The sequence below is a fragment of the Apteryx mantelli genome, chromosome 31 (assembly GCF_036417845.1).
Source record: "Apteryx mantelli isolate bAptMan1 chromosome 31, bAptMan1.hap1, whole genome shotgun sequence".
NCBI lineage: Eukaryota > Metazoa > Chordata > Aves > Apterygiformes > Apterygidae > Apteryx > Apteryx mantelli.
In genome coordinates, this window is record NC_090008.1 from 2122974 (window position 1) to 2143299 (window position 20326).

Genomic DNA, 20326 nt, shown 5'->3' on the forward strand with positions numbered 1-20326 from the left:
GCCAGGCCACGCCCCTTTTTATCAAAACAGAGGCCATGAATGGGCAATTACTAAGGTCTCCGCCTCTAACTCGGTGAAGAGCCCTTTTATTGGTCATCTTGGCATTCCCCGCCCCTCCTGCTGACCAATAAGATCGCGGCTATTCTGCTGGGTTGAGTCTCCGCCCCGGCCCTGCTGTTTTACATGTGATTCGTTCTTTCCCCAGTCATTATCACCAGTCATGCTGTGTGATTGGACAGATGTCCTCCAAACCCCGCCCCCCTCGCTGTGCCTCTCACTTGTGATTAGGCTAGCTAGAGACAGACTGTCCCCCCGCCCATTGAGTCCTCCAGCAGCCGAGTTCTGATTGGGCCACTCCCCTCCGCGTCCCCGCCCACCGCGGCGGTGCTCTGCTGTGGGATTGGCGGGCTGCCTTTCACACCGCCCTCCTCCCCGCGCCTTCCCTCCGCCCCGCCCCGCCGGCGCCTCTGCGCTGCCATTGGCTGTCTCCCCCCGCGGTCCCTCCCGCTCCCTGAGGTGATCTCCGCGCCGATTGGCGGGCGCGGGCGGTGAGTGACGGCGGCGGCGCGGCGGGGCCGTGCCTCGGAGCGGGCTGGCGGCGGTGGCGGCAGCGATGATGGAGTCGGTGCGAGCGCAGCGGCTGCAGCCCGGCGTGGGGACGCTGCGCTCGCTGCGCCCGGGCGTCACGGGGGGCCCCGCCACCGCCGCGGCCTCGGCCCTGCCGCCGCCCGCCCCTCCCCCGCCGCCGCCGCCGCTGCTGCTGCCGCCTGTCGCCGCCGCCGCCGCGGCGCCTCTGCCCGCCGCGCCGCCCCCCGCCGGGCTGGGCCTGGGGCTGCCGCCGCCGCCGCCGCCGCTGGGGCTGCAGGGCCCCGGAGCGCCGCTTCCTCCGCCTCCTCCGCCCGGTGCCGGGCCGCCCGCCGTGCTGCGGGAGGCCGTGGAGGCGGTGGTGAGGAGCTTCGCCAAGCACACGCAGGGCTACGGCCGCGGTGAGCGGGGGGCCGCGCCCCGGGGGAGGGGGGGGGCGGGGGGGCACCGGGCAGCAACGGCTCGGGGGGGCCGGGAGACCCTTCCCCCGCGTCCGGCTCCCCCTTTCCCTCGTGTGTCCCCCCCTCCAGGCCTCCCCTCCCGCCTCCCCTGGCCCGCAGCTGTCTCCTCCGCAGGCAGAGCTGTCTTCTCCCGTGGTTTTATTTCCTCCTCATCCCCGGGAATGGGATCCCGGGCGCTGGGACCCTTCTTTGCCCCCTTTTCCACCTCTCCCCCTGCTTTGGAGCCTGGGCATCTCCTCTCCCACCCGCTCACTGTAGGATTCGGCATCTCCCAGTGATGTTTCCCTGCCAGCTCCCCCTCTTCCTCGCAACCTTGTGCCTGGGGTTCTCCTGACCAAGCCCTTCTTCCTCCTTCCTTTCCCCCACCTCATCCCCGTCTGGGATTCCCCTGTCATAACCCATTTTCCCTGCTCCAGGCTAGCTTTTTTTCCCCTTTTATCTTCCCCAACGTAAGGCAGCCTTGCTTCAGGTGTGGACCTGTTTGAGCCCCTCTTCCTTCCCTGGTTAAGCACCTGGAGGTTGTGCTGCATTGCGTTGAATTTTTATCGCAGCCTTTGTTGGTCCCCGAGCAGTGCTGAGCGAGGGCCCTGCTTTCTCTTGCTTCCCCCCGCTGAGCTTTGAGCGCCCTTTTGCATGCAGGGCTGTGAATTAGAGAAAAGAGGAGGGTCAGGAGTCTCCCCCATAGCTGCGTGCTGATGTTCCCTATCCCAGGGGTGTTCGGTTTGTCCGTGGGCTGCGTCTGAGGGGTCTGTAAGGGTAGCCAAGACATCCGTGGTTGTTGTCATTAGGTTGAATATTGGTACAAAGCGTTTTTGTGCCACTCGAGAGACCTTTCAGGTGTCTGCTGCTGTCTTGATGCCTGTTGAGGGAGCACGGTACCTGGGAAGCTTCCTCTCAGACCTCCAGAAAGGGTGCGGGGATATCCTGTGCTCAGGACCTCCCAACCTTGGAGACTGAGCTCTTCTGCTTTGGGCTATGTTAAAGATGAGCATGGAGAGGCAAGGAGAATCCCTGTTCCAGTCTGCTCTATCTGGGGCTGCTCGTGCCAAGAATGAGGACGTGAGGAAAGTGACCCTCAAAGTAAAACAGCTGAGGCTGTGGTTTCTCTGGATCTGCTTTTTCCCTAAGGAGTCTGGTGGTTTTAGGGGTCAAGCCTGAGAAACATTAACGGGTCTGGTTTTCTTAGAAAGCTGCATGTCCTCTTAAAGGCGAACTTCTGTTTTCAAAATATCAATGGTTTCCAGATAACTAATTGGACATGGTTTTTCTGGTGTTTTGGGTTTTTTTTTTGTTTTTTTGCTTTGCTTTTGTAAACATAGGCATTAAGGAGAGAAGAAAAGGTAGGGGTATGCGAGGATACTTGACCGCAGACAGGCACAGGAGCTTGAGTGGGCAGACAAATCCTTAACTTGTGGTTTAAAGCTGAGTAGGTTTTGTGCTTATGCAGTACCTGTAACGGGTAAACATACGATAATGGCTCGCTAAGAGAAAGTGGAGGGTATTTTTATTGATGATTTTATTTGTGTGGTAGTGGTTTAGTCCTCTGTCTATAATTCCATTATGTGCTGTGTAATGCCAGGACAAAAAAAAGGTCATTTGTCAATGAAGACAGCCGCTAATAGGTCTCTGCTGGGCAATCATTGGCATTCCTGGTGGCAGCGATGTTCATAAGAAACCCCTCTGCTCTGTGCTCTGCGCGGCTGCATCTCGTCTATTAAAAACAGTGGCTGGGAGAAGGCGTCAGCTTTGCAGGCCGTTGGTGCTGGAAGATGCTGCTGTGGGGGTGTGAAGTAAAGCACCACGCTCCATCCCTGTGGGGCTCCGGGTATTGCAACAGAGGCGCCCGTTCGTGTGAGAGCCCCGCAGAGAAGTCTCCAGTCTGGGTTTCTTGTACGTTCCATCTGGCCCTCTGGGGAAAAAAAAGTACAGAAGCGAGAGAAAAGGTTAAAGCACGTATTTTACTGGCTCTGTGATGGAAAGAATCTTCCACCCCACCCGAAAGGAGACGCTTTGCAACTATTTTGAGCTCCTGACTTCCGGTTATGGCAACAGGTCCAATAGACACAGTTGTGCACGTTCAAATGGTAAATGCTTGGCAGTCAGTGTGACTCGAGCACAGTGGAACCGCTGCTCTTCTGGCTCGGGAGTAATTTAACACCATGTGGAATCACTTATTCTTCTGTATTTAATATGCAAGTCAGATGTGCTATCATATACACAACGCGGGGATATGGGGTTACGCTCCAAAGCAATAAACAGATATGACTGATTGTCAAAGCAGGTTCTGCTTTGTTTCTCTGGCTCCAAACTTCTTTTCATCCCCTCTCTTTGAGTGGCAAATCTAAGGAGGAGCTGGTTAAGCCTCTGGAAAGAGCAGCCCCGTCCGGATAATGCAGTGCTTTGTAAATCCGAGGGTCTCTTCCCACACAGATGGGCTGCAAACTTGTTTCTAGAAGATCAGTGTTTCCAGTTGCTGCCACTGGTGGCCCTCATAAATGCAAACAAACAAAAAGGATATTGGCTGGTGCTGATGGTAAGAGTTCCAGTGTTTTGAGCTGGTTGAAAGACTCGCTCTACTTACAGGCATTAAAATACCTCTCTTTAAATGTTGGATTTCCTGTTAAATGAGGCCTTGCAAAAGACACAAAGATACAACACTTGTCCAGCACCTCTTGCTGTCAAACCCTCCATCCATCTTTCTCTCGGCGCCCTGCCTAGCCGGAGTACTGTGTTGCATTTCACGCTCCTTATCAGATTAAAAATTCTTCAGCGTGCAGAAGGTGTCCCTGCTTTCTAGAAACCCTTACACTCGCAAGCGTGAGATGTAACAGGATTTAGGATGCTTTCTGGAAAGGGAAAACGAACTTCACATCTCCTGCCTCTTTCTTCAATATTGCTATTTTGTGATGGTGATACAAAAGGCACAAGGTAATGGGAAGATGGGGGTGCATAAGCAGAGTTTTTTAGCCAGACTCCCTAAAACTTGCAAATCATTGATCTAGAACAAATTAAAAATAAGATTTCACTTTTCACATAGCTATGGACAATGGTACTGTGGGATTTAGCATGCTGCAAAAAGTGCTCAGCCAGCGTTTGCCTGCTAAATATGGATGTGATATGCGTAGCACTATAGATGGAGCTACGCTGAGGAGGACGGGGCAGATGGGTAGGTCTCTATTCATAGCAACACGGTTTGCTCTTCAGCCTTATAAAAGCATATTGTTCTTAAGTGTTTTGTGGAGTTTCAATTAGGTGTTTTACTCTCTTGTCTCCTTAAACTGTCCTCCCTGTGGCAGCTGGCAGCAATGACTGCAGTCTGTGGAAAAACCTCTTTTGGATACTTCTCAGCTGTCTGACCTATTGCACCAGTTGCTAACAAAGTACCCTGCGTGACAAATAGCCAGCGTCTAACATAGAGGGACCCTTGTCTTGGACTGAAAACACAAGTTCTGTGCGTGTGTGCTCATTGCATAGCATTTCCTTGTTAACCTCCTCTTAACACCAGCTTCTCAGGCTTAACTAAATTCAGCTAAGCTATAATTTCTCCGCATTTTCGGAGTAAGTGAGTTTGTCGTGAGAATTTGCATTGCCTGGCGTAGCTCAACTTTCTCTGCAGTTATTGGTGTGTGGTCGTTACTGCAGAGTCTCGGTTGCCCTGTGCCAAATGGTCTCTGAAGCTGTTATTGAATCAAGCATTGTCTCCAAATCCCCTTTTGGGGATTATGTGCATGACTTATACTGTCAATAGAGAAATTTGCCTGCCTGTGTGTGAATTCTGCACGTATATTGGTGCACTGTAGGCCTGGCAAGGAACTGTGTGTTGTTTGTACGGCTTTTTGTCAGCCTTCAGTGGAAAACTGCCCCTGTGCTGCATGTTTAACAAAAGAAACTAAACTTGAAGATAATCCAAAGTGACTGCTTTATTAACAACCGCCTTGAAAAGACTGCATTTGAAACAGGAATGAAAAGCTGAGCGAGGCACTACTGTGCTAGTGACTTGAAGCCTTGCTTCATTTTATAGGGAGCAATTGAGGCAAATAAGAGGCAGTAAGTTCAAGCTAGTTATCTCCCTGAAAACTGCCTGGCTGAAGACCCAAAGCGTTACAGCACTGTGTGGGCAACCAAGAAGCGAAGCGGGGCGGCTTACGAGGGACTTAGCATCTTCCGTTTTTGTGTGTCCTTAAAGTGACTTCCTTGTTTATCTTATGCTGGGAGACTTTGAAAACAGGAGCCGCATCTTGCTTGTTGCTCTGCCTTGCTGTTAGCCGCATTGCGTGAATTCTCTTGCGGCTCCTTGCGGGAGAACTTGCCTGGTGTTTTTTATGCTTGCTTTTTGTTTTGCTGAAAATGAGCAAGTAAATGCTGGGGCGGAGACATTTTAACAGATGTCCTTGCATTAGCAAGGAGTTGCCCTAATCTATTTTGCAGGCTGCCTTGCTTCAAGTGATTGCTGAGATGGGACAGGGTTGGAGAAGGAGTGCTGAAGAAGAGTCGAGGGCAGGCTTTTCCTACAGCCACATGTCAAACTCTTCAGCATAGAAAGCAGCTTAGGACAAATTTGATGGGACTCGGAGCATTAGAAGCTGTGAGGTTCGTTTCTCTTGCCCAAGCCTTGACAAAGTAAAGAGCAGGTAAACTTAGAACAACTCAAAGGAGATCCTTCTCAAAACATTTGGTGTTCAAAGCGGAGAGGATTACAGGACAGCTGGCTTAGTGTTACAGCTAACGCTTCTAGTTCTTACATGCTTATTCAAATAAGAACAGTGTAATCTCATGGATTTGGGCTACAACCCGATTGTCACAAAGGCTGTCTGCATTGACTGGCTACATATGGTGTGGAATAGCTGTCTTCTCAGAGGTGCTGGGCTGGTAGAGCTGGATGTCTGCTTGCACTGCGTGTAGCACATTCAGTGCTCTGGAATAGCCAGATGCCTGCGTAAAAATGACTCCTCTTGAAAGGACTGTAATTACAAAAGTCAAAGAAGGTTAATGTTTTAGGCTTTGGTTTCCCAACAGGGGTGAAAAAAACAGCCTAAAAACAAAAATCCTGATTTTTTTAGCCTGTGATTCACCGTTTGGTTACACATCTTCCCATTTTTGAATGACACAGACGTGATTCTCCAATTAGTTATTTCCATTCTCCTCTGCACTGTTCTGCAATCACTATGTGGCAGTTAAATACTCCCACCCAAATTACAGGGGAGTTGTGCCTAAAGGCCTCCGCTGGCTAGCCGTACGCCTTAGGTCACTTTTTTCATCTCCATCATACTGTTTTCAGCTAGGTGTTTGATGTAAGGGTGGGTGGTTTCTGCAGGCATCACGGTGCCCATACAGGTCAGCTGGTTTATTTTAGTGCTTGGCCTTTATGCTTTTTCTTTACTTGCGGTATCTTTCTAATCTTAAATGTAAGAAGAATGTCAGTTTTGAGGATCACATGAGACAGGTGAGCAAACCTGCTGAGCCTGTTGACAGCCCTCTTAGAAAAATGCCTTGCTCCCCTGCTAACTTGCACTGTTTTTTTTTTTCCCCAAGTGCTCATCTAAATGCTTTTCCCTGAATTTGTTGGAATGAAAAGAGCTTTTGTGTATGAAGCCATGTCATATTACTCACTGGTTCTCTCTGCATTCTTTTGGCTGTGAGAAATGTGTTTGGGTTGACATTGTGCACCTACAGCTTCCCGTGAAGCTGACGGTTCTTAACACTGGACATAGCTGAGCAACCTGGGCAGGGCCCTGCTTGCGTAGGCTGGAGTACACTAATGTTCATGCCGTTCCGTTTCTGGATGTGGCCGCTCCTTGCGGGTGATACATAGGGAAACCAGCCTCCCAGGCTCTCCTTTTGCATCTGAGCTCTGTTCTATTTCTGTCTTCCCAGTGAATGTCGTGGAAGCCCTTCAGGAGTTCTGGCAGATGAAGCAGTCGCGTGGAGCTGATCTGAAAAATGGAGCCCTTGTGGTGTACGAGATGGTCCCATCCAACAGTCCCCCTTACGTCTGCTATGTCACCTTACCGGGAGGGAGCTGCTTTGGCAGTTTCCAGGTAGGATCACTCGGTTAGAGACTGTCCCTGCTACGTAGCGCCTTCTCTAAAGCAGCCTAACTTGGGTGCCCTTACAATTCCTTTTCCCATCAGAATGAGTGCTCGCATATCTTTCTGTGGTGGGCACAGTGTAAACTTTTTCTGCTAAATTGAGGCATGAGAAGGACGTGGCTCCGACTGTAATTTCAAGCTGGCTAATAAATGTTCATAATTGCCCCTATAAAACTCCACCCTACTCCAATCCTGGAAAGTTTGACTGTAAATGTTACCTTGCTGTATGTACTGTGTTCCCTACAAGTGATTGATATGGACCCTAGCAGTGCTGAGATAACATCCATGGTATCAGGGAAGATTGCTAAGTGTTAGACTAACTGTTTTTAATACTTAGCTATCCTTCATGGGATTGAGCGGTTTGGTATATTTACGGGATGAAGCTTGGACAACTTGGTAGAATAACAGTTCCTTGCGAGGGCTCTGGATTTGACCCAGAACGTCTTCTCAAGCTGCCAAAAGAATCTAGAAATCAAATTGTAACAGTTGATCAATGGTTTCTGCCCCTTTTCTGTTAAAAGGAAAATGTCCAACCCAAATACCTCACCCGAAAGATTAAGGTCCAAAAATCACAAAGGGTCCTGACTGCATTTCAGATTCCTTTGCTGTAGTGGCTTTAGGCAGTTACTCTCTAGTCTTGGTTTGAAGAATGTTTCCAAAAGCAACAGTTCCAGCAGCTAAATGGTCTACCCATCCTGAAGAGCAGTCCCTGTGTTTAGAGTAATTTGGTTACATTTTGGTTTTAAGCAAATTAGTTTTGTTGACGATCCGATTGGTGGCATTTCCCGATGCAGATACTATGTGCTGAGTTCAGCTGCTTGTTTAATTTTTGTTTAGCATGGTTGGGATAGCTGTGGTTTAAAACTAGCTCCTAATGATTTCAGGATGTCTGAGAGCACAGCTTTCCAACGCTACACAGCGCTGCCACCTAATAGCTATTTCGTGTGTCTGGGGGAAGTTCGGTGCGTCGGGCCTGATTGATCTCAGTCCTCCTGCTGCCTTTCTGTCCTGACGGTGTGTGTCTCTCTGCAGTTCTGCCCAACCAAAGCCGAGGCCCGAAGGAGCGCTGCAAAGATTGCGCTGATGAACTCTGTCTTTAACGAGCATCCCTCTCGGAGGATCACGGATGAGTTCATTGAGAAGAGTGTTTCGGAGGCCTTGGCATCTTTCAACGTAAGGCTTTCAAATGCCTAGATGGCTGCGGTTGGTGGGGATGGATTGACCGAGGAAAAACTCGAAACATGGGAAGAGAAGCTGTCTCTTATATCTGGAAATCCTTATGACAGGTTTTTCAGTGACTTCTGAGTATTAAAACTTCAACTATTGCTCTAATTCTTGTTTTCCTGCCTCCCTCCTACACAGTCCTAAACACTTCCTTTTCCGAGTGTGAATGTGCTGTCCCTCAGCTCAGGCAGGACAGGATAATAAGACTGAGATGTTGAGTCATTTGTCTCCTCTGTGACTGGATTGGGTACTTTAGTTAGCTTTGCTTAAATCAAATGTTTTCCAGAAACACTAGTTTCTAGTGAGGGGCGCATTGCATTCTTTTTTTTACCGCTCTAATTATACCATATCCTGGAGGGAGTTCTTGCTGTGCAATCCCATGGCTTTTAATGGTACCCAAAGTATTACATGAACTTCGAAATTCCCTTAGTGGGCTGCAGAAAAAATCCAATTTCAAATGGCGTTTTCGAAAGCAGGGTAGACCCTGTTACTCCCTGAAAGCTGGAGTGAACAATGCAAGTATTCAAGGCTGAATTAGCCTTGTGTTGGCAGACCAGTTTACCAGTCTAAGAGATGCACAAGGTATCCTTCTAAAAACCTGATCCTGAATTCCAGAAGTGGGAAAAAAAATCTCTAAATTTTTTTGAAACGCTGGGATTCTTTAGAGGCAGAAAACTAAACAATGTAGTCAGTCAGAGGGGAAAAAACGTGCAGGCACTCTTGAGTGTGAGCGGCTCTGCTTGCAGCAGCAGAGACCTGGGGAGGTGACGCAGCAGAAGCAGCAGGTAACGTGGGCTGCGCTTGCTCAGGAATCGCAGCTCTTGTATGAAATCTCTCGCAGGGTAATCGAGAGGAAGCTGATAATCCCAACACGGGAATTGGTGCGTTCCGCTTCATGCTGGAATCCAACAAGGGAAAGTCAATGCTGGAATTCCAGGTACTGTTTTTAACTTCACTAATTATATGGTTCAAGGGGTGTTTGGTTTGATCTTTCAGCTATATATACAGTGCTTTATGAAAGGGTTGTGCTTTCTCATGATCCAGTGTTTTCAGTGTCATACTACTTAGATAATTTGCGGCAGTGTATTGGTCTTGGCAGTCCAGGACTGTAGCCCTTATCCTGACTCAGGACCTCAAGTGAGCTATTTCATTTGTTTTTTACCCTGACCCTGTAGAATGGGGAAGATTTCGCTTTCCTTAGGAAAGCTGGTGAAGATCTTTCATCCAAAGACGTTTTGATTGCAGAATGAGGAGTCTTGATTACTGTAGTTACATGCCCTCGAGCCACAGCAGTATGTGAGCAGTCTTCCTATCCTATTGAAATATGCTCGGTCTGTCTCTCGTTATGACAAAACATCTGTGACATGAAAAGTACAAACTGCTGAGGAAAACTGTTATAACACTTATCAGTTTTGGTTAATGGAGCTGAAGGAGTTAGTGCAGAACAGATGACTGAGAACAGAGATTTTTCTGGGCTTTATTCCAGCTTTTGTGAGGAAACCGCTCCTATGGGTCCCCTCATATTTACCTGAGACCGGGGCACCCAGGTAAATAAGGCTGCTCAGAGCACTCTGAAGTCTACGTTTGACTTGATAATAACCTTTGAGCTCTCTCCTTGTTGTCAAGTGGGATGTCTGTCCCAGCACATACAGAGACATTGTTATCAAAGTGCTTTGAGATTCATGGATCCTTTTAAATTAAATATAGGCTTCGAAAGTAACTTGAACTGAGTATTTTACAGACTAGTTGACTGTGATTGCACAAACTGATCTTTTGAGGAACTGGATTTTTAAAGGAGGAGGAGGACTAGACCACAACACTGTGCTCTGGATACTGAAGCAAAGCTTGGCCGCTTCTCAAAGTAGGCGCCTTAAGTCTGTCGCGTTGCTGTATTTGGGGTTCTTTGCTGTAGGCAAACTTCTCCTGAAGCTGACTTCTTGCCTGGCCTGTTTCCCTTGAATGGAAATACTTGGTAGGCGGAAGACAGAAGTGTTTATATTAATAGTCCTGTTTACACAGGACGACTCTGTTATGTATATTCCTTAGGCGGTGTTTGTATTTGGGAAAGTCTAACTAGTTGCTGTGAGTTTATGAAGCAGGATTTGTGTGGCCTTGAGAGAAATGTTTGCTTGTGAAACATTGAATTGTCACCCGTTCTGACTGCTGATTTAGCTTTGAGGTTGCAAACGACAGAGGGAGTCTTGCATGCTGAATACTAAAGTCCTTGGGGCAAAATGAAGCATCAGCATCTTTGTCTCCTCTGTAATCCTTTCATGTGGTAGGGGGGGGATTTTGTCCAGTGGTGTGAGCCAGGCTGTGCCCTTGCTTCCTGGCTCCCAAGGACACTGATGATGCCTTCAGTCTCCTTTCTGTGGCTTCTCATCTTTTTAATGTAAATCTTAGCTGGCAAATGCTGGAAGTGTTTTGTTTATGGACTCCTGAAGTTTAAAAAAAACCTATTTTGTGATCCTTGGAATTGCAGAGGACTGGGTGTGGTGGTGCAAAGTCCTTTTCAGCCCTTGTTCCAGTAGCTAGAAACTAACTTGCCCTGTTGTTCCTCATAATGCCATAGCCTCTTCTGAGATGACCTCTTGTGTGTGCTAGTGCGTGTGCGCACCTCTGGCGCTCTTTTCTGAATTCTTGGGAAGCAGTTATTATTCAGAATCTGCGTCCCCACAGAGCCCGACCACCTCTTGCCGTTGCAGGAGCTGATGACGGTCTTCCAGTTGTTGCATTGGAACGGCAGCCTCAAAGCCATGCGAGAGAGGCAGTGCTCGCGGCAGGTGAGTTTGGGCTGCGGGCGTCTCCCTCGAGCTGTGCTTTTGCAGTTGTACTCTAGGCGCGCTGGGATGCGCAACCCCGTCCTTAATCTTCCTTAGCTGGCAAGGAAGCCAGATGCTACTAAATGATGCGCGTCCCATTTAGTGACTTGTCTTTCCTAAGCTCCCCTGCATATGTCCATTACCACCAGGAAGTACTGGCTCACTACTCCCACCGCGCTCTGGACGACGACATAAGGAACCAGATGGCCATGGACTGGGTGAACAGGGAGCAGAACAGCCCGGGGGCCCTTTCCAGAGAGCTGGCTTCAACGGAGAGGGAGCTGGATGAAGCCCGCCTGGCTGGGAAGGAGCTGCGTTTCCATAAGGAGAAGAAAGACATCCTGATGCTGGCAGCTGGCCAGCTGGGGAGCATGCACTCCTCCAACTGCTAGACTCTTGTATGCAAGTCATTCCGCTCCCCCAGGCCTACTAACACCTCCACACTGGCGGGATCCGTCCCGTGTCACTTAACGCATGTAATGCCTCTTCCAGAATTGCGACCCATTTGCACATTTTAAAGAAGTTTTTTTTTTTGAAACGCCTGTACAGATTTTTATACCTTCTTTTTTTAAAACTTGCTTCTAGATCTCCTCCTCCGCTTCCTATCTGCTAGAGAATTCCTTCTGTCACTTTAAAGAGTGCATTTAAAACATGCAGCCTTTCAGTATTAACACTAAAGACCTCCGCTGTACATGGGTACTATGTAATTGGCAGTATTACGTGGAAATGTAGCGCTTCTTCAAGAAGCTTCTGTTCTTTGGAGCTGATGCATGTTGTGCAGACCTGCTTTTTTATTCTGCTCCTGTAGTAGAGGGGGTTCTATCAAAACTCCTTCTTGATAAGCATAGTAATAAAAAAAAAAAAAGCATTCTTTTTAACTCTACAATGCAAGCTACATTGCGGAATACTCCAAAGCACATAAAAGGGGTTTAAAACTGGGATTTTGGTTTGGTCAGACTTAAGTCGGAGGATCACTCTACAGAATTCCAGTTGCAAGCTCAGGCAGGATTCACGGTTACCCCTACAACTGTCAGGTGTCTGGATCTGTTCCTGCTCTGGCCTTTCACTCACAGGGTAGGATGTAGTTCATTTCCAAAGTAAATAACGCACCTAATAGCAAACTACAAAGCCCTGTGGTACTTAAGGGATTGGATTTAGCAGCTAATCAGTCTGCACCAGACAGAGCCTCCTGCTATGCTCTTTTTCAATCCGCTTTGGGTTCTTAGGGTGTTTCACCCAGTCTAGGAGGATGGAGATGCTAAAGGGCTGTCCCAAGCACTAGCAGTTGGCGGTGGCATGAAGTGGCCAGTTTACTTGGCTAGAAATCAAGCCTTGGAGTTGTTCAGCTTCCCCAGCTAACCTGGGGAGGTGAGGATTTTTGAAAATCTTGTGAGACATAAGAGGTGGACACGCTGTTCTCTCCAGGGTAGCTTCCAAACCAAATGGAACTTCCTTTTCAAAGAAGATTTAAAAAGCCTTGCCAGAGTTTCAGACTTAGCTAGCAATAATACGGGGGAGCTGTGCAGCCTCTCTCCCTGAAGAGCCTTGTGTTTACAAGTCTTTGTTAACCAGAGCTGTGTTTAATCTTTTGAACCAGAACACAGGATCTACTCAGCCCCAGCAGCAAAAGCTCAGATAGGGCTTGGCCTCAACTGTGCTTTGCTTCTACCAGCCAGAGTAAAGGGCTCCAACCCTTGTGCCAAGAGGGACTGTGCCTAATTTACAGCACACAGCGCTCTCCACAGCCTAGCTCCCAAGAAATAGTTGGCAGGGACAATTTTTAGGAGTCCTGGTGGATCGGAGAGCTGCTGCTTGGCAGAGGGCTGAGTAGCTCTGCAGGTATCTTCAGTAGATCACGCAGAGGACGCCTTAATGTTACCCAGTGAGAGCTTGGTGCGGGAGGAAGGGAATCGCTCAGCTGTACAAAGCGAAGGTGTGGGCTCTCGGTTTGGCGCCTTTGGTTTCTATAGCATTGCCTCAAACTGCAGAGTGGGAGAGAAAGTGCGTGCAAGAGCTGTGCTTCTCTTGGAGCTGGAGGCTCCCTGCTTTGGAGCTTGCTCCCTTCTTTTCAATAGCGGTGTTGGAACAAAACACTGCTGAGCTGAGAATCTCTATATGCACTATTTTTTTTGTTTTTAATGAATAGTTCCCTGCTCTTTGTATACATATCAGTACTAAATCTGTATGATGTTTAGATTAAAAATACCCTTCCTGACACTTGTGTTCCTGTAGCTCAGATTCACAGTCCAAGAAAGTAGTGATTTGTTCAAGGTAATTCTTGTATCACTTCCTACTTTGCTAATATATAGCCCAGAAGAGCCAGCAATGTCTCAGTGGAGCTATAAATTGAAGACAGACTTCTTTCTTCAACACAGTATTCAGCTCTGAGCTTCCTCTGGTCTTTTTTTTTCTCCTCCCATGACTATGCTCTGGGTAGAGGTACAAAGCCTTTGGGAATCTGACGGGTAGCTTTTGCTATTTCCATAGACAACCACCCCTCAACCCTCTCCTTTCTCTGAAACAGCCTCTTACAGAGTATGCGTGAACTTAGAGGCACGTGGATATTCAAGCAATAGTCTTGTTTTGAAATGAAGATCGAGAAAACTGCATTATCTGTAGGTATTCTAGTTTTGTATTCTTGCCCTAACAAGCCTATTTTGTTTTTATATATTTTTTATATGCAGCCTTTTTACACAACAGTATTAATGTGTAATGTGTTTATAAATGTGATTGTAAATGGTGTGGAGTTTTTTTGTTTTTTTTTGTTTTTTTTACAGGTTGGTAATATCTAGACCTTGTATTTGGATTTAATCACCTGCTCTAGAAATAGTGTGGAGTCTAATGTCTTTCTGTTAGCACTTCCACACCTGCGTATAGTGTTACAATACGTCATGTGAAACGGTGATTTATCTGACAGCCTGATCTTGCAAATATGGAAACTCTTGAGAAACTTCACTTTTTTGAGCAGATGGTGTGAGCAGGATTGGCACCCAACCACACATCTCCAGGCTTTCGAGTTGCTTTGACTTGCATCAGTATTTTTCCCTGTGTTACAGACCAGGGTTTGTCATCTTATCCTAGCTACTTCTCACCTCTCTAGCAACATGAGATGGAAAACGTGACCAACAGAAAGTTCTGAGACGCCCAGTTCTTGGCCGATCTGGAATCGTCAGGGTCCGCTTGGATTTTGCAAGCTGAAAAAGGTCGTTTAGAGCCGTAGAGATCAACGGGCCAGAACTGGTGCAGTCTTGCCATAAGAATCCTGGTGCTCGTTCGGGAAACATCGTGCTCCCCCTTTTCCCTGACTACAGCTGGGTGCAGCGGGGAGTTTGGATCTAGAATCGCTCTCAGGCACCCTGTCTGAATTAATACTGGTTTTTTGTTTGTGGTACAAGGCCCTGTCAGTTAGAAACTTCTTTACTTAAATGTATGTAGCAGCCCTTAACAATTCGACTCTCCCCCTGGAGACGTCCTCGGGGAGGAGGAATTCCTGCCGAGCGGAGTTTGTGCCCTACGTGTTAGGACTCTCAGCGTAGCAGAAGTTGCCCGCGCCGCTATTTGCGGTGCTTGCTAGTGTTTTGCATGTAGGGAGCTTAATGGTTTTAGCAAAGCCCGTCTCCGTAAACTCTCCTCCGTCCTGCAGCGCTGAGTTGTACGCAAGCTGTTGCAGATGCCTTGCTACTGCCAGCAGCCGTTCTGAAATGAATCGAGGAGGATTATGCTGTTTCCATTGTCAAAGCCCAAGTCTGTAAAATGGGACGTCCTGGCAGGAGGGAAGGTACAGTGAAAACCTGATATACCCTTACTTGTCTTTTGGCAAAACTGACACTGGTTTTTTTGTCTCCCGATCCACTTGGAAGGTGATAACGCCCCTGCCCTAGGGACGAGGAAAGCTTTATGGGCTTCCTTGCTTTGGGAGAGGTGGGACAAGTAGCTGCTGAAGCCGTCAAGCTTGTTTTGAGATGTGGCTGCAGAATCTGCCTCATAACGAACAAAACCAGCTAAGTCTCTGTCACCTGAATGTACCCATACACAAAGCCTGTGTAGTTGGTGGGTGTCGCTGCTTTTCCCCTTCTTTCAGGGTTAAGAACAACACTAAGCCTAGGCAGGTCCTGGGCAGTTTTATATTAAATAGCAGTAAGTGTATAAAACTCTTTTCTTTATTCCAATTACAACTTTATACTCTTGGAACATCGTTTTTCCCAAATCCTGAGGGAGCGGGCGGGGGGACTGGCCTTCAGTCTGTCCCGTGGCAGCAGCAGCATTAATATCCTGGCTTTCTCAGCATCCAAAACCTTGTCGTCTTCCTTGTTCACGCTGTATAGTTAAATCCAAAGCTCAAATGATAAATCACCTTTCACGTGCCGTCCCTGCCTTTTTCCATGTATGTCATAACATTCAGTACATCATTGCATTTTGTATGTATAATTTTATACAATAAAGCAATAGATTTTGGGGTAGCTGTAGTGGTTTCTCTCTTTTTTTCTTGAAAGGTAGAAATGGCAAATCCTGCCACTGACTTGTCATTTGAATCTTTCTTAGGCAGTAGTTCGTACACCGGGACAAACAAGTGTTTGCAGTTTCCACCCCAGAAGTGCACGGGCGACGTGCTGTTTCTCGCTAAACCAGTGTTTGTCCTCCTTTAATTCCAGCTTTTCTTCTGCTTGTGAAAGTGCTTTATGGCCTGTTACTCTGGGGCTGAAGCCAGGCCGGCCTGGCCTCAGCAGCTGGCGACAGAAGCGGCCTCCACGGCCGGGCTTTGCTGAAAGCTGATTTTTTCCCCTGCACAAGAGGTGCTTCCCTGGCCAACGGGAGGGACGGGGCACGGCCAGCCTTGCCTTAGCTTTCCCCGCTGGAGGGAGACGGTGGCTTGGGACAATTTAAGGCTCCTTAAGGCCTTTTTTTTTTTTTTTTAACCTCATCCTTCTCGCCTGTCGCGTCCCCTTTGTGTCCCACTGGCTCTGCCTTTCTGGTGCCTTTTCAGGATTGTAGGAGCTGCACAGCAAAAAGCATCAGCATATTTTTCCCCTAGGACAGGAGGGGGTTTTTTGTTTGTTTGTTTTTTTTCTTTTTCTTTTTCCTGCAGTTTGTGCATTAGTTCGTCTCCTGAGGGCTGAGTTCATGCCGCAGTCCTTCCCTGCGGGAATAGCATCCCAGCCTCACAAAGGCTGGCAAAGCTTCGTCCCCCAGAGCCGGGTCCTTCTCCGAAGCCGTCCCAGGGGCTCGAAAGCTGCGGGCGGGAAGAGGGCCAGCGGTGCAGCTGTGTGTGCAGCAGCGTGCTGGTGGAAGCCCCGGTTCCCTGGGAAACCAGGCTAAAAATAACTTTGCTTTACAGTATGCTGACCAGCGAGGCGGTAAGGAGAAGCAGGCGGCCCCCCTGGTCGCTGAAACTTTATCGGCTCCTGTAAAGAGCCGTAAACAGTTTGTAAGAGCTCGCCAGGAGCTCTCGCTGCCCCAGGCCTTGCCCCAGGGGCAAGTGGCCTCCAGCTGGGGGGGGAGAAACACGCCTCCTCCCTTCCCAACATGGCGCCTGTGGCCGGACGTGAAGCGCTGACCTCACCAAGATGGCGCCACGGGCGCTTCCGCCGCGCGCCCTCACCAAGATGGCGGCGCCCTGTGGTCTCCGGCGCGGCGTCAGGTAGTGCTTCCGGGCCTCTTCCCGGCGTGCAGCGCGGTGGCGGCGGCGGCGGCGGGGAGCGCGGCAAGATGGCGGACGTGCTGGATCTGCATGAGGCGGGCGGCGAGGACTTCGCCATGGACGAGGATGGCGACGGTGAGGGCGGGAGGGTGGTGGCAGCACCCAGCCCGCTCCCACCGCCCGGCTCGGCCCGGCCCCGGGCTGCTGCCTCCTCCCCTCGGGCCTGCTCGGGGGTCCCGGTTCGGGCCGCCGCCCCCTCCCCGTCGGGCCCTGTCACGGCGGGGCCGGTGCCCAGCCCCGACCTGGGGACCAGCCTGACGCCGGGCCCGGTTCGGGTCTGTCCCCCCTGTCGGTGCCCAGCCCGGACCTGGGGACCAGCCTGGCCCCGGGTCCCCCCTCCCCTCCCCGGTACCGACCCGTTCGCGGGCACCTTTCCTCCCTCACATCCCTCTCGTCCGCAGAAAGCATCCACAAGCTGAAGGAAAAGGCCAAGAAGAGGAAGGGCCGAGGCTTCGGCTCAGGTGAGCGGTGGCGGCACGGCGCTGCCCTCTTTCCCTCCCTCCGGCGGGAATGGATGGCGCCTGCCCGCAGGACCCCGGCGTTGGCCGCCGCTTTGCAGCCTTCGTGGCCCCTTCCCCTCCCAGGCTTCAGTCTCCCAATTTCAGCTAAACGCTCACGCTGGAATCGCTTGGTCGAGGTCCCTGGGAAGCCGGTCCCTCCTGCTGGGTGCGCTGGATCAACGGTTCATGTGCTGTGACGTTTCAGAGGCCCTTTAGGGCGATTTGGAGAGCGGGATCAGGGCAGATCCTCCATGCAGAGGGCTTAATGTTAAACCTGCCTGTCTCTGTGCTTTTGGGGAGTCCTAAAAGGTTGCCTGCGTCCTGCTGCGCTCCCGAGAGGCAGCAGCGGTCGCCCATCTCTCTTTCCTCCTCTCCTCTTGTGCCTCCAGAGGAGGGCTCGAGGGCCAGGGTGCGCGAGGATTACGACAGCGTGGAACAAGATGGGGATGAGCCGGGCCCGCAGCGATGTGAGTACCCGCGGGAGGCTCCTGTCCCAGCCCCGACTCCGGGCGCGTTAGAGGAGGGAGATGACACATTGGTTCAGGGAGACGGTGGGGTCTGGCGGCTGGAACGGAGACGGGGAAGCTTGGGGCCGTTGTTTGGCTCCGTATGAGGATTCAGACCTTGCTAGGGCTGAGCTTTTCCCGGCCCCTCTGGCCTCTGTTTTGGGCTAAGCCAAGCGGTTGGTCTCTGGGGCTGCAGCTCCCTTTCCCACCCGCGTACGGCTCGTTCGGTGTCGTGCTTAGCCACGATGTGCCCAGGGATTTCCAGCCGCTCCGGCGGCCGCCTCTCGTGGCGGGGGGAGCCCCTTTCCGAGGTGTCCCGCGTTCAGCGTAACGATGGCCTCTTCTCCTGGTGCGCTGCAGCGGTCGAGGGCTGGATTCTCTTTGTCACGGGGGTTCACGAGGAGGCCACCGAAGAGGACATCCACGACAAGTTTGCGGAGTACGGCGAGATAAAAAACATCCACCTCAACCTCGACAGACGGACGGGCTACCTGAAGGTAGGAGGGGGACGCGCAGGGCGGGCTGCCCTCGGGCCTCGAACCGTCTCAGCCGCTTCAGCGGCCGCACGCAGGGACGCAGACGCCCTTTCCTTTTCCCCAGCCCTACCGTGGGGCGCCGCGACGCTGCCCGGACAGCGAGACGAGCTCGGAGAGGGGTTTCTCCCGCCTCCAGCCTCTTGCCGGGCTCCCCCTCTGCCCGGGATCTGACCGACGCTTTCTCCCTCTCGCCCACAGGGATATACTCTGGTCGAGTACGAAACCTATAAAGAGGCTCAGGCAGCCATGGAGGGGCTGAACGGCCAGGAGCTAATGGGGCAGCCCATCAGCGTGGACTGGTGTTTCGTAAGAGGGCCCCCGAAAGGAAAGAGAAGGTAAGAGGGCCAGCTTAAACCAAAATAAGGGGTTTCTCCGGAGGGAGGAAGGGTTCAGCTGCAGCTCCTTTGTCCTGCTGAGGCGGGCGAGGGAGGGCAGGGATGAAGCTGAGCTGCTGCCGCAAATGTCACAGCGTTCACGAGCCCGGGCCGGCGTTGGAGATCTGTGGATCAAGGGGAGGTGGGAGGCGGATGCCCCAGAGCGTTCGGGAGCGCAAACGTTAGCCCTGGTGGAGCCGACTGACTTTCCCGTGAAAAATGCTGCGAGTTTGGGCTGAGCCACGGTCACGCGTGGTCATCGGCGCAACCTCGGCGTGCCGGGGACCGGCTTGTCCGTGTGGCAGAGAAATGCTGTGAAACGGGCACTGATCGTGGACCGAAACCTTCGCGGGGTCTATAAATACCTATAAACCGCCCCCCATCCACGCTCTGCTCTGCCTCTCTTGCAGGGGTGGGCGCCGACGGAGCAGAAGTCCGGACAGGAGGCGTCGATGATCGATCCTTATTTCCACCTGTGTGTTACGAGCCCAAACTTTGGGGGGGGGACTGGGGAAAAAGGGGGGAGGGTTTGTATGTTGGGGACGGGGCACCTGAGGAACAGCCGTAGAGGTAAAACAGTTAATCACTTCAGCAAATTTAACGCGTGCTTCTTGCGAGGTTTTGGGGTTTTCAAACGAGAAAACTTGAGTGAAGAAGCAACGTGTGATGTTCCCAGGGGTTCGTCTCACTTGCATTTGTGGTGAATGAAGCTCCTGAGCTCGGTTAGCTTATCAAACCGCAAAGTTTTTAAAACATTTCTTAGTCTTTCCATTTTCTTAAGCCTGAAAGTGACCTGGCATTTTGACTGCTCTTCTTTTGGAGAGAAGTTATTTTATATACCACAGGCAAATGTTCCTTAAAGCTCCTGAGGGGTTTATTCTGTTGACTTTATGTTTGCGAGTGAATTCTGTTCATTTACAGCCTTTTAAATAACTCTTATTTTGTGTAAAATTGTCCTCTTGTTATTTGTCCTTAATTAAACATTCTGACAAATTGTAACCGATCACGCTGCCTTGCTAATTTTAGGTTTTTCCTAAAATCAATTGATGTAACCGTCCCTGCTTTTGATCCGGAGCCTGGCAGTAGAACAACTTGGTAGTAGAAAGAGCCATTTTACCTTAAAACAGTCTTTGGAAAAAGATAGTTTTATTTAGCTGTGTGTTACTCTCTTTCAGCTCAGCGGGTTTTCCAGCTCTGTTAGTGTTTAATTCTCCCTGTGCCTCTAGCACAGACAAAAAGGCGCATTTTGAAATTAATGTTTTTTTCTCAAGAAAGCCCAGCAGCATCTTTCGAAGGTGTTTTTACCCCAACAGTTTTTACTCCGCGTGCTTTTGCCTAACAGAGGTTTTGCTTCCGGCTTATCGCTCCTCGCACACCTGGCCCGTAGGATAACGCGCTGCCGGTGCCGTCAGCTCGGAGGCTGCTAGAACTTAAATAGCCCTGCGCTGCCGTAAACAGCGTGCGATGGTGGCGCTGAGGGTTGGGTGGAAACATCGTTTCTGCAGGGATCGCGTAGCGCGTGCTGGGAATG

General features: G+C 50.4%; 2 protein-coding genes across 2 annotated transcripts; both read left to right on the forward strand.

Moving 5' to 3' along the window:
- The first annotated feature begins 576 nt into the window (after positions 1 to 576).
- LIX1L (limb and CNS expressed 1 like) lies at positions 577 to 15641 on the forward strand. Its single transcript, XM_067313331.1, has 6 exons — positions 577 to 986; positions 6921 to 7084; positions 8168 to 8308; positions 9201 to 9296; positions 11065 to 11142; positions 11331 to 15641. Exons 1-6 carry the CDS (start codon positions 614 to 616, stop codon positions 11571 to 11573), a joined length of 1095 nt encoding a protein of 364 aa, XP_067169432.1. The 5' UTR covers positions 577 to 613; the 3' UTR covers positions 11574 to 15641.
- A 1215-nt stretch (positions 15642 to 16856) lies between these two features.
- RBM8A (RNA binding motif protein 8A) lies at positions 16857 to 19798 on the forward strand. Its single transcript, XM_067313196.1, has 6 exons — positions 16857 to 16954; positions 17281 to 17340; positions 17769 to 17846; positions 18246 to 18382; positions 18620 to 18756; positions 19206 to 19798. Exons 1-6 carry the CDS (start codon positions 16888 to 16890, stop codon positions 19249 to 19251), a joined length of 525 nt encoding a protein of 174 aa, XP_067169297.1. The 5' UTR covers positions 16857 to 16887; the 3' UTR covers positions 19252 to 19798.
- The last annotated feature ends 528 nt before the right edge of the window (positions 19799 to 20326 follow it).